The sequence below is a fragment of the Gambusia affinis genome, linkage group LG08 (genome assembly GCF_019740435.1).
Source record: "Gambusia affinis linkage group LG08, SWU_Gaff_1.0, whole genome shotgun sequence".
NCBI lineage: Eukaryota > Metazoa > Chordata > Actinopteri > Cyprinodontiformes > Poeciliidae > Gambusia > Gambusia affinis.
The window spans coordinates 6,367,836-6,381,372 of record NC_057875.1 but is presented as its reverse complement, the minus strand read 5'-3'; the positions used below and the strand labels follow the sequence as shown (position 1 = coordinate 6,381,372).

Below are 13,537 nucleotides of genomic sequence, written 5' to 3'. Positions count from 1 at the left end.
ACGGGAGCTGAAAGTGCTACTATCGACCCATGTCCAAACTGGAAATGGGGAATATTCTGCAGCCCGGGCCAGTTCAGGTAATAACTGGACGTATTTTTTTATACTGTTGTAAAGCTATCTTTCTCTTCGGAATTTATAGTAAAGCTAGCTAGCTCTTGATTTTGACATGCTAGACGGCCTCACAGCACCCTCCTTTATTTCCTCTGAAAATAATAGCGCACCCCCGGGTCATGTCTGATTCATACTTTAAGTTGCTTTCCAGCGTCTATACTGTAAAAGTTTAAAGCTTTGTGTTCATGCATTTGCAACAGAAAATTATGTATATCAAATGTATATGTATATGCATAGTGTCACCTTTAGGAAACACAGGGACACCTGCTTGATCTTTAATTTACTTTCTTTTTTATTATCGTCTTGTTGTATGTTGTTTTCAACTTTTTTTTTGTACAAGCACTTTGAATTGTCTTTGGCTGAAAGGTGCCATATAAATAAAGTTGCCTTGCCTTGCCTTGCCTTACCTGTAGAGGACAGGCAGATATAGACAGAGAAAAGCAGATGTGTAAAGTAAACATTATGCTAAGGCATTTGAATATGATTCTATTTTAGGTGCTCGCGGTAGACCAGCAATTCATATTACAAGAGAGCAGATCGACTTTCTTTTGGCCCAAGGACACACGGTCAAGAGGATGGCAAACATCTTTGGATGCTCAACATCATTTCTTTATAAGAAGTCCAAAGCACTTGGTGTACCAATCAGGGGAAGGTTGACTGCAGTGACTGATGAAGACCTTGAAACTAATATCAGACAACTTCAATCCCTGTATCCAAATTCTGGGACGGAGGTATGGAATCTAAATATATTACTTCTGAAGTAATATATTCAACAGTGGTGGTGCAGAATACTAATTATTTTATTATTTAATTTGAAGTGTCACAAATGATGATGATTAAAAAAAAAATCATTTATTTTATGACCAGATGTGAAATCTGAAACCTATATTTTGTAAAAGACTTCTTTCAAAATGTAAAATTGTGTGGTTCAAAATAGTAAGACCACATGTCCTTCATTGAACCAGATGATGAGAGGCTTGTTGCATGCACGAGGACTAGTGGTTCCACGGCGTAAGGTCCGTGAGATGATGGCTCGAATCAACCCAATGGCAACTGCAAGGAGGTGGAGCAGTGCAGTGTCTCGACGTGTCTATCATGTGCCGTATCCCAACAGTTTATGGCATATTGATGGCAACATGCGTCTCATAAGGTATCTGAAAATATACAGAATGTATTTCAGAGTAGATGTATTAGAACTAAATTCACTATACACATTTGTATACATTATTCCTTATACATCTTTTGTATTTCCATTTAGGTGGGGCTTTGTGGTCCATGGTGGCATCGATGGATGTTCACGCTTAATTACTTACTTGAACTGCAGCACAGACAATCGCGCTTCAACAGTGCTATTCCATTTTCTCAAGGCAACAGACCTCTATGGCTTACCTTCTAGAGTGAGGTCAGACCATGGTGGCGAGAATGTGCAAGTGGCACTGGTGATGAATCTCCTTCAGGGCATTGAACGTCGGAGTCATCTAACTGGGGAATCCATCCATAATCAGAGAATTGAGCGTCTTTGGAGGGATGTGTTTTTACATGTTCTGGAACCATTTTATAGCACGTTTTATAATCTTGAAGATTCAGCCCTCTTGGATCCCAGCAACGATGTGCACAAACTTTCTCTTCACATAGTTTTTCTTCCTGAGATTCAAAGCCAACTGGAACAATTCAGAAAGGGATGGAACCACCATTCCTTGCGTACAGAAAACAATAAAACACCAACACAAATCTGGACTGAACGGATGTTGGCAAACATGGGTGCCAACAGCACAGCAACTAACAACGTATTTGGTGAAAATTCCAGCGCATCAGAGACTCTTGAAGAACTTCTGCAACAGCATGGCCTTTGGCCACTACCAACTAGTGATGCTGAAGAGGTTCCTAGTGTAGTTGTAGAACCAACCCAAACCAGGCTCAGTCAGCAGCAACTTCAGTCAGTTAATCTTGCAGTCAATCATATTTCAGATCTGAAGGAGAAATACCAGGCCTGTTGTGCAGAAATTGCAAATGTTTTATTGATTTAAGTACATGTCACTATGTTTGAGGAGTGACAAACATCAAGAACATTTGATCAGATGCATTGTTCTAAAGATACAATTACTACAAATAAAACTCAGAACTGACATGAATTGGTAACCTTACAAATGTAATTATAAAATGTTAAGGTGTTTAAAGACATGACAAATTACACATTCTGGAGAGGGAAAGAACAATAAAAACTACTTTTGAAAATGTTCATGTAGAAATGACTAGTATCTCCTAACTCCCTTTTCAAATGCATCTTTTGGGCCCTTTGAGGTTCTTTAGAATTTGATTTTGGTTTTAATCCAAATGAGCAGTGTTCATTACATGAACTAGAACAATCATTACAAAACATTAAACTACAATGCCCATTTACACAGCAAAAACAAAAAAATCTTACCAAAGGTTTTCCAGTGCAAAAATCTTTCTACACTTCAAATAAGACAAGTAAGATATAAGTAACTTTTCATCAAGATTTGAGCTTGTTTTAAGTCATTTTTTCCTTAATAACAATGAAGGACTTATTACATTGTCAGATTATTTCACTTATAGCAAAGGAAAGATGTTCAGTTATAAGTGAAATTAATATGCCAATGTAACTATTACTTTTCAACAATACTAAAGAATTATTATTAAGGTCATGTCTTGATGAAAAGTTACATGTAAGTTAGTTTTATCATTAGTGTACTAAGAAATTTGCACTAGAAAGTGTTCCAAAAATACTGGATAAGATCTTTTGTTTTTGCAGTGTTGCTCAAACATCCACCTTTAAATTGTGAAACAAAAAAGTGGTTAAAAAGACTTCTAAGCTTTGCACAAAAAAAAAGCAAATACTGTATTTACATTTCAATATTTTCCACGTTCGGCCATTACATTACCTTTTACTATAACTTGCTTTAAAACACTTAACTTTTCAAAACATTCCAACTCTTTTAAAATAACTGCTTATTACACTTATTAGCTGATTATGCAACACCAAAGGTAGGTGCCTGCAGCACCCCGTCTGTCATGTACTTTGTGAAAGACTCATAGTCTGGGTGTAAAGGAAGGCGGAGTACTATCAGGCAAGTATTTGCTTCTGGGAAGACTCTGTTAACCTCATGGAGGAATTCAATTTTTGGACGATGGGGAAAGCCCAGTGGAGGTACCGTGGATGCTCCGGAAGCGAACTCCAGTATCATTTCAAGGGTAATGGGACTGCATTCTCCTTCTGAAAGACAAAATGTTGAAATTATGACCTTTGTAATAAAGTATCCAGTGTGTACTCTTAAAGACATGTAATAAAATGTGTTAAATGTCTCTCCTTGTTACTCCTCAATCTTGTTATATTGGTGATGACATTACATTTCTTGTTAATAAATATAAATCAATAAACATTTTGAAGACGAACCATGACTAAGCATGATCATTGTAAATAGTATGTAAAAGTATGCATTTATGCAACAAATTACCCAATATATATTCACAGGTAAAAGACAGACAATTTCTATGGCAGCTTAACAAAAGACTTCCCAGGAAAGAGACTTTTCTAGTAATTTAACTGTTTTTGGTGTCACTAGTCATTTAAAAAGTCTGCCTCTATACTCAAACAATGATTACTTATTTTTGGACAGTGGTGATAAGTTGGTCACAAAATGTAATTGATACCGGTTGTGCTTACAGTATCACAATAATTGTACCTTCAATATCCACCAACCAGTCTCTCCAGTAGCATATGGTTTGATTTTCTATCCTCCTTTTATTGCTGCCTTGCACAGAAAAACACACTTGGAAAAGTGTGTACAGGTCCCGCGCCAAGAGTGGTTTCTCCTCACAGACAAACAATTCATGAAATACTGCAGGGTTTTTCTGAATCTCGTCTAGCACATTGAGAGTCTTCAAACCTTCCACAAACCTTTAAGAAATGAGAATATGGTCTTACTTTTAGAATACAACAAGATTTCTAATAAAAAAATTAGGATCTTGCTTACTGTTGCAATGCAGTGCATACTCGGCCATTTACAAAGAAGTCTGCAGCAGATTGCACAAGGGAGTCCCTCTCTTCCAGAGTAGTTACACGCCTTAATGCTCCAACAATGCTCAGGGTATCTGCTGCTTGCATAATGGCTTCGTTTGCCTCCACGATTGTGTTTGTATCCTGAATCTAAAAAGAAAAAAAATTATGTGAAACTGAATATAAGCTTATGATCATTATCTAAAATTCTTAAAATTGCTACTAACTTTGATCAACTGCTGTCTGAATGAATGGTTAACAACTTCCTCAACCAGGGTATGTTGAGACAATGTGCCACAAATCTGGTCATACAGCCTTTGAGAGAAGAAATGTGGTCCAATGCCTCCATGCACCAAACAGACTGATATCATTTTTCCAATACAGTAGTACATTTTTGACTCCAGCGCTAAAGAAAAAAAAATGTTACTTGACAATTTTCCATCCTTAAGAATTGGGGGGGAAAAATAGACAAAAAAGAATACAGACCACTAGTGTCCAAAGCTAGATGGCGGTCATTCTCATGCCCCTCAAAGACATTAGATTGATGAATGGCCCTCATTAACAGTCTTAGATACTCCCGTGTGGGACCACCTTCATCAACTGCCCCTTCAGCGTTGTCCTCTTCATCCACAAAATAACATCCAGTTTTGCTGCAGGATCAAAACGGCGTCTTCTGAAGGCATGCAGGCTACATTCTAAAATCCTGTCCCTGCACACATTTATCTGGTTGCTTGTAGGACAGAAAGTCATATCAACCTTGCTGTATAGTTTTGCTAATATAGTCTGAAGATCTGTTCTGTAAAAAGAAAATATATTTTATTCTGTATAGTTGGAGTAAACAATGGTTTACTCCAACTGAGAGTACTGTACTGACACTGCCAGAATATGCAATTTTGACTCACTCATCCAAAGGCAACTCTGGTGGATGTTGTGGAGACTCAGGTGGCTCTTCCTGGTCTTCCAGGAGAATTATAGGTTGCTCAGTAAATGGAGAAGCTGATGCCTGGTCCTCAATGGTCATCACCTGTGGAGTCAGGTTAGGGTTGGAGGAGAGGGGCAGCCTTGAGGCTGCAACCAAAGAAACTTCAGAAGACGGCAAAATTGGTTGTACTTGTGTGGAGGGCTGGGACACAGTTGCCTGGGAGGAGAACGAAGTTGATGTTACTTGGGAGTTGGGCATGGTTGACAGCACTTGAGGAGATGTTAGTGGTGACTGGCCTGACAAAGATGTCAGTGCTTGGTCAGAAAGCGATGTCTGTAGACTTTGGACAGAAGACAGTGACTGCTCCAGCACTCCATCCGCCTGAACTGGACACTTTTCCTAAGCAAAATAAAACAAAAACCTAATCATGTCAATGTCAATCTTGCTTATGAAGCACTTTCAAAACAGATATTAATTGCTCCAAAGGTCTGTACAGTATTCATGAAGCACAGACAAAACTACATAAGGATAAAACACAAATTAAAACAGACAAGTAAACTACAATGTCAGGCCTTACAAAAAGCCAAAGAATAAAAACGAGTTTTATGGAGCGATATGAAGTGTTCCAGACTATGGGCAGATCTAATGTTAATAGGTAGGTTGTTCCAAAGATTAGGAGTAGTGACGGCGAATGCTGCTCTTAATCGCTGTCACTCAATCTGGTCCAAGGAATATGTAAGAGCAATTTATTATTTGATGGAAGTGTTCTAGCACTGTAATGGTCGTGAAGAAGGTCTTGAAGATAAGCTGGAGCTAGGCCATGTAAAGTTTTAAAAACCAATAAGAAACAGTATGAAAACAATAGGCCTTTGCAGCGCTTTGCTGAAAGACCTCAAATCAATCCGATAACAAACTGGTAACCAATGCTGAGAAGCCGATACTGGTGTTAAATGCTCTCGTTTCTGGGATCTAGTAAAAAGTCTAGTTGCAGAATTTTGAAACATTTTGGGGGAAAAAATAAAAAATACTGAGACGACATTGTATAGGATTTGGACTTAATTACTTTACCTGAATATCTAGAGTTGAAATCCAAAGCACGTACAAAGTTGCAGATGTTGTTATGCCATGATCCATAAGTGAGCCTGATGAGGTACTCTCAGTTGGTGTGGATGATGTTGCTTGTTGAACACTGAATATTTCACTTGCCATTTCATCTTGTCCGACAAAGTCAAACAAGACCTTTAAAAAAAGGGTAATGTCATTTCAGTTACTTGAAAATAAATAATAAACATTCTCTGAATGAACACATTACCTGAATTGGGTCCGACACATTGAAATTTCTCTTTCTGATGAATCCATTCGGATATTTGAACTTCAACACCAGTCCACTTGACGGTTCTTCATATAGCGCCAGCCGTTGCTGGCGTTCTTCAATTGCCTAAAACATGAGCACTAAAACCTTTAGGTAATCCATAAACCACAATCATCCTAACAATGTAATAGTTCTTACTTTTATGCGTCTTTCCTCCCAGGCCTCGTAACACTGTCTTCTCCTTTCCTGGTAGAAAAGAAAATTGTGAGTAGCAACAACAACAGCAACAACAAATGATGATAACTAAAATGGTAAGTCACTTTTTCTTGGTCTGCTAACAAAGACTCTTCATACTCTTCGTCTTGCTGGGACCGCAGAGATCGCCAATCTAGAAGTGCCTATTGTGAATACAGCACCAAGATTGTTATAGTCAACATCAGAAATAAGATATAAAATTAAAATGTATATATTGTTCTTGAAATTAATGACCTGCTCTTCCCCCAAATGTTGTCTGTTGGTACTCTCAGCCTCTGGAGAGACATCCTGTACTTCTGGTGCAGTTGATGGTTCTGGAAGCAAACTCCTGGACATTGCTGAGGTTGAGTAGGTTTCCTAGACATGGCCAAGACATTTCAAATTATAGTGGAAGATATTACTTTGGATGTACCACACTACATAAAATTATTTTTGTGTACAAAACAATCATACCTGTGACACATCTGCTCGTGGTAGAATGTAGAGTCTGCTTTTGCCAACCTTTTCCTTCAGCTCCCTCACAGAATTCACCTGTAATTTTTTTACCTTTCTTCCTTTTCCAGCTCTTGCCAGTTCAAAGCCAACCAGATTTAGGCTGATGTGTGGGTAGCTTTGACATACAAAGTTGTTCAGTTCAGACAAGCTCCAATTCAGGTTAATTTTGGAGCTCCTGGTTTCTGTCCCCTCATGCACAGGGTTGCCTGAATAATCAATGGTAAACACAATAACAAAGAACACGACAATTAAGTTTAAACTCATCAGCCCACCAGATGACTCTGGTAAAAGAGTAAAATTATCATGAAGTGGTGAATTACAACCCAAATGGAGATGTTAAAAGCAAAAATAACTCCTTCACATTATGCGGGTGTATGAAATAATATATTTTTTGAAAATATATCCCCACCTAATCCATGGTTCTTCAGTCTTTGTACATCCGAGGGAGAAGGGAGAACATCAATATTAGGGCCAGAAAGCAAGAAAATATTTGTCTTCCATACAGGGCTTGGCAGCCTCCCAACCGAGCCTGCAATGAACACAACAGAATCACACCATTGATCCTTCATAGATGCTAACTGATGTTCTATAACATGGAGTGTGTAACTGGGGATGCCACCTTTTATAAGTTTCAATAAGAAACGCCCACCATGGCGTCTCATGTAGATTATGAAAATTGTGAAATTAAAATGCGAAAGCCAATAATTTCATTTATCCTAATGAACAAAGACTGCGATGGACTGGCTACCTGTCCAGGTGTACCCCGCCTCTCGCCCGCTGCTGGTGCGAGATGGGAACAAATCAAATACACTACAAATCGCTTTCCATATCGCTTCGGGACGTAAAATTTATTTGCCAAAATATTGGACTATTCCGTATTTTATAGACAATTCCATATTTTATAGGGCGGATGGCAACTCCAGTGCTAACTAAATAGGCTACTTAAATTTTCTCAATAAATATTTAATTATTCCACTAGCACGAAGCTAACGTAGCCCGGAAAGCTACAGTTATATGAACCGATAACTGAACATCCACTTACCTCGGCTTCTCTGCACTTGACGTCGAAAAAGTCTTCTTGTTGCAGAGAATAAATTATCTGTATTTCTTAATTCATGTCGAGCTCGAGTTGCAGCGCTGAATATTGTGTTGAAAACACGAGCATTTGAGTTGGACTGATCTGACATTATGGACCACTGAATAGCATAATCAAGTAGCCGAAGGCTAGAATGCCTTAGAATGTCCGCCAAAATGCTGCATAAATCTGTGACGTTTTGACTAGACAGAATGCTAATTCAAGATATCAGTAATGTCATTTTGACTAGTCAAAATGTCAATTTAAGATATCTTAAATGGAAAAGCCGAATAATTCAAGATATCTCGAATTCATTTAGAGATATCTTAAAAGTAATTTTGACTAGTCAAAATTACAATTCAAGATATCTTAAATTTAGTTTTGTCTAGTCATTATTTGCTTTTAAGATATCTATAATTTAATTTTCACTAGTCAAAACTACATTTCTCCTATCCAAAAATACATTTAAGATATCTTGAATTATGGTGTAATTTGAGATATCTTTAATTAGAATTATGACTAGTCAAAACTGAAATTGAGATATCTTGAATTTACTTTATGACTAGTCGTAATTTAATTGTAGATATCTGAAATGTGTATTTCAGATAGTCAGTAATTCATTGTAGATATCTTGAATTGAAGTCTCCATAGAAGTCAATGGTAAATCTGACGTCATTTCGACTAGTCAGAATGTAATTAGAGATATCTCAAATAGGTATTTTGACTAGTCAAAATATAATTAGAGATATCTTAAATCGCTAAAACGTCTAGTCATAATACAATTTGAGATATCTGGAATGTAAGGGCGGCAAAACCGAATTTATGTTAAAACGGCTTGCCATAAGTCCCCTGCAGTTTTAGCAATGGCGACGGAGGAAGTGAACAAGTCATTCGGTCCGTGTTGGTCACGCTCCCAAATATTGAATTAACATTAACAGCCGTTAGGCTCTGCACTTCTCTCTTCTTAGTGGAGGACGGTTGTTTGCAGCGCAGGCAACTTCCGAAGTGGCGCGTTTGCATACGTCACGGGTAAACGTTAGCGATCGGATGAAATTCAAAAGTTCAACTGTCCACGGCTCCAGCAAGCAATGGCTTCTTAACGAAGCAAAACGTAGAACAAGGGACTGTTTTTGTTTTTTTTTTACCAGGCTACCTTTATAGAAGACAACAGCTCTAAACATACAATACATATTTACCTATTTTAACCGAAATCTGTAGGGAGAGTTAAAATTAACTGCTTAGAGGTACCTCTATTTATCTAATCATGACACAATGTAAACAAAATTCTGGTAAATACTTTTACAATGCACTATCAAAGCCCACCTTTTTGGCTGAGTGAGTTTCTGTAGGTAGGGGTAATGCCAAACCTGTAGGATGAGGTGTAAATAAAGAAAATACTAAAATATTCCTCTGCATCCACAGATGGAGTCCCAGGACAGAGCAAGAAAGTGGGGTTCTCTGTACCCCCAAACAGTCCGGCAGAGCAGCCTCTCTGTCCACCCCCAATGTACACGAATCCTATGTTCAACACAAGGTGAGCCCACAGTACATGTAACTAATTTCACATAAAATTCTGAAAAAAAAAATCCAAAATGTTTTAAGAGTTCAGTTTTATTGCTTTTTTGAAAATGCATGCAAAAAAAAAAGCTGAAATACAAACATTAACAAATTATTAAAATAAAGATCTGCATAGGAGTAAATACACTGCAAAAACTCAAAATTGTGCCAATTATTTTCGGTGTAGTCACTAGTGCAGATGTCTTAGTACACTTGAAATGAGATGAAATTTACAAGCAGCTTTTCAGCTCAATATAGGAGATTGTTTAAGTTCCAGTTATAAGGGAAATAATAGCACTTAAATATTTTTGGTGTCTGGAAAATGAACTAAGTTTCAAAAATCTCTGAAATGTAAAGTCACATCTGAAAGGCACTATGTGGTTACCTAGCAACCCCAGCCAATCCCCGCCCGTTTCTTAGCAACCTCAGCCATTCGCCTATCAACCAAAAGATAAGCTCCAGCATGTTTGTTTGCGCTGTGCAATGGCTGCTGGAAAAGACAAGTGTTTTGTTATTCCCTTACCATTCAGATACCACTTACTGCATTCTTGTTGGTTGTGCAGGAGGCTCCACTTCTGCTTTTCAAAGATGTACAGTTGTGGAATAGTTTTGTCTTAATTCAAGTGTACTAATTTATTTGTACTTGCAACTAGTGGTGCTAGGAAAAATACTTTGTAAGACTGTTTTTTCAATGTACATCCTTGATGGTTTTATAACTCCTCATCTGTTTGATGCCATTTTGAATTGGGGGCACGGCCAGCAGCAGCTTATTTGAATTTAAAGTGACTCTAAAACTGCTCATTCTGAAAGGAGACTAGATCATTATCTAAAAAGGATTTTGTGCAAAATATGAAAAAGAAATGTGTTTTGTATTGCCCATAGGCCTATCCCGACCAAGAAAGAATAATAGGTCACCTTTAGAAATAAAAGAGGATGTGGGAGGAGGGAAAAGGTTGACACTAAAAATGAAAAAGAGGAGCATAAAATGAGATTTGCTGAGCCAGTCTCCTGAAGAACAACTAGAGGAGCTTCACTGCAGTCGATTGTGTCACTGTGTGTCAGCCGTTCGCCTCGTGAATGTGTCACGGCTGTGAGGCGATGTCTGTCTGGGGGGGGGGGGGTGTGTGTTGCATGTTGGACCTCTGGAGATCACTCTAACACTGCAGCCGAGTGCGGGGGGGCGTGGGGTCTTTACATGCAGTGCGAGTGTGTTTGGCAGTCTGACCAGCCGCTGGGGTGCACGGGTCACATGGATGTGATGGGACAGAAAAGCTGACATGCTCTCTAAACCGTTAAGGAGGCCTTTTTAATTTATGACAGCAAAGTCAGCGCAGAGACGGCCATCCCAGTGGTCTGTCCCTGGGTAGTGACACACACAAACAGACAGGCTGACAGAAATAAACCAACACACAAAACAAAGCATAGCAGCACACACTGCCAGAATGGTCACAGAGCTTCCACAGGAGATGCAGCTCGCTAACAAGGCAACGTAAGTCTGCTTAAAATTTAATGACATGCGGTTTTATTTGGGTTCATACCAAATGAATGCTCTTAGGACTGTAGCATCTTTCATATTAATTTAAAGAAGGTATGGGTTGATTTTTAGCTATTCAAAGTATTTCGAGAATAAAAGCACTATTTTTTGTTTGCTAATTCTTGGAAGAAGTAGGATGGAAACTGCCTAAAGTAATGGCTGCCTTATTTTGCCAGAGCATGGCTTTGAATGTGTTCTGGTGTCAATTATCTGACCCGTGTGTTAGTGCCAAGTCGAGTTGGGTCTTTGGATATTTCTTCGATCCAAGTGGAAGTGGAGGCGTATTGTCAGCTGTGTGAGGTTCAGAAAGGCATTGTGTTTATTAGTTTGTGTGTCCGCCTCTTGCCCGTATCCTGCTGACTGGGAGCGACTGTGCTGGATTTAATTACGTCTCTGGGCTTCTGTTTCATGGGCCTGCTGGTTGCCAGATTGAACGGTGCCTCGCAAACATCTCCATAACCTTTGAACCTTCTCACATTTTGTGTTTTATTGGGATTTAATATGATAATCCAAGACAAATGGCAAGCGAAGGGATTTGTTGTTTTCAAATCTTTTACAAATAATAGAAATAGAAATTACTTTTACTGTCCCCCAGTGGGAAAATTCAGGTGTAGCAAAATGACGGGCAATCGAGACATGTAGATTCACACAAAGATGAAAGTTTTAAAACGGGTAAACAACAAAATTTAAAATTTTATATATATATATATATAAATTCTAATTTATATATGCTTATACAGCATTAATTTTATTTTTAATTTGCAATCATTGTACTTTATACATAAGAGTTTTATGTAAGAGTCTTAGGTCCAAGTTCGGTGATTTCTATTTCTATTTTCAGACTTTTATAAATATAAACAATATTCGACCATCTGAAAAGTCTGAAGTTATAGTCGGTTTCTTTGGGAGAAACACGGAGTTCTTATCTAGGGGAATTATTAAACCCTAAATTTACAACTGCTGATGTGTAGGACTGTAATTTGAATTAATAAAATATTTTTGTCTTAGTTGATAGGGCACCAAAACTGGCTCCAGCTCATGACCCTCATCCGTTTAAATCCGGCCCTGTTTGGAAAGCATCACAGTTTTGTTAAGCTGAAAATCTGAGAAAGATTTTTTTTTAAAAGGCCAAACATGCCAGATTCCTAAATCTGCATGAAGTCTCCCAGATGAACATCATCTGGCATGTTGGATAAGGGAAGTCAGATCCTGACTTTGACATAAAGGCTGCACCGACGGGCCTGCAGAGGCCCAACTGGAGGAGAATGACCTGCGCCCTCCACCGTTTCTCTGGTTATTCTGCTATATAGTTATTGTGCTTCCTTAAGTTTTATTTGATATTGTGAGACGTATGTATTTTGTAATAAGTGGGAAACTAGGTTATATTTACATATTCAAAATAAACAATATGGGAAAAAAGATGCTGATCAGCTTTCCTCTCACTAGCTTTCCATTGACCATATAATGGCATAAAATGGAATTATGAAAAGATGGTCGCTTAATGGAAACATGGCAACTTTGAAAAAAGTCACATTTCTGATAAAAAGATTTTGTGCTGGTAAATTTTTCAAAACGTCAATAAAAACACTTTTTTCGCGTCATACGAGTCATATGATCAACATCTGGATGTTACTAACGGTGGAAAAGGCTAAGAAGACGACAGGAAGTGGCAGGAGGATGATGGCGCAGCCTCATTAACGTCTGACTTTAATTGCATTTATTATTTAATGGCAACACTGCAATTGTGAAATTGTGTTTTTCAACATTAGAGGAGTTGTTCCACCATTAGCACATTTAGCAGCACACACACGAGCAAATTGACAGCAGAGAGACCCTCCTCCTCGCTCTGATTGGGTGTTTTTGACTGGGAGTTGTGCATTTCTGAAGATTTTAATTTTAGCAGCGGGAGGAGGTGGATGAGCTTGATTTTCTTTCACAGATAAACTGTCACCACATCCTTGGTGGTGACAGTTTCAACAAATAAGTAAAAAACATATTATTTATAAAGGTTGCATACTGAAGCTTTAGGAGATATAAATGTTTTTAAAACCACACGCGTGAAAATGCAAGAGAACATGTGCAATTATGCAGACACTCTGATTGGAAAATGCTTTGCTTTTGTATAGCAGGATGCTTCTGCTGAAACCTGTGATTCAGGCGGTTTTGCTAGGATCGTAGGCCTTCCTTGCGTTTAAGCAGCTGCCTCCAAACATGAAGAAAATGAGATGCTGGCAGGTTGAAGAGAAGGTGGAGGAGGA

General features: G+C 38.3%; 1 protein-coding gene and 1 long non-coding RNA gene across 2 annotated transcripts in view; one reads left to right on the top strand and one right to left on the bottom strand.

Moving 5' to 3' along the window:
- Positions 1-13,537, top strand: part of LOC122834983 — a 17,211-nt gene extending 3,674 nt beyond the window's left edge. Inside the window, exons 2-3 of the mRNA XM_044123603.1 lie at positions 9,611-9,722; positions 13,406-13,537. Coding sequence (XP_043979538.1) covers positions 9,611-9,722; positions 13,406-13,457 — 164 coding nt within the window. The 3' untranslated portion in view covers positions 13,458-13,537. The remainder of the gene's footprint in view (positions 1-9,610; positions 9,723-13,405) is intronic.
- On the bottom strand, positions 5,366-6,489 carry LOC122834985. Its single transcript, XR_006371252.1, has 3 exons — positions 6,364-6,489; positions 6,120-6,290; positions 5,366-5,450 (listed from the first exon to the last, which is right to left on the bottom strand). It is a non-coding gene; the product is annotated as an uncharacterized LOC122834985 (long non-coding RNA).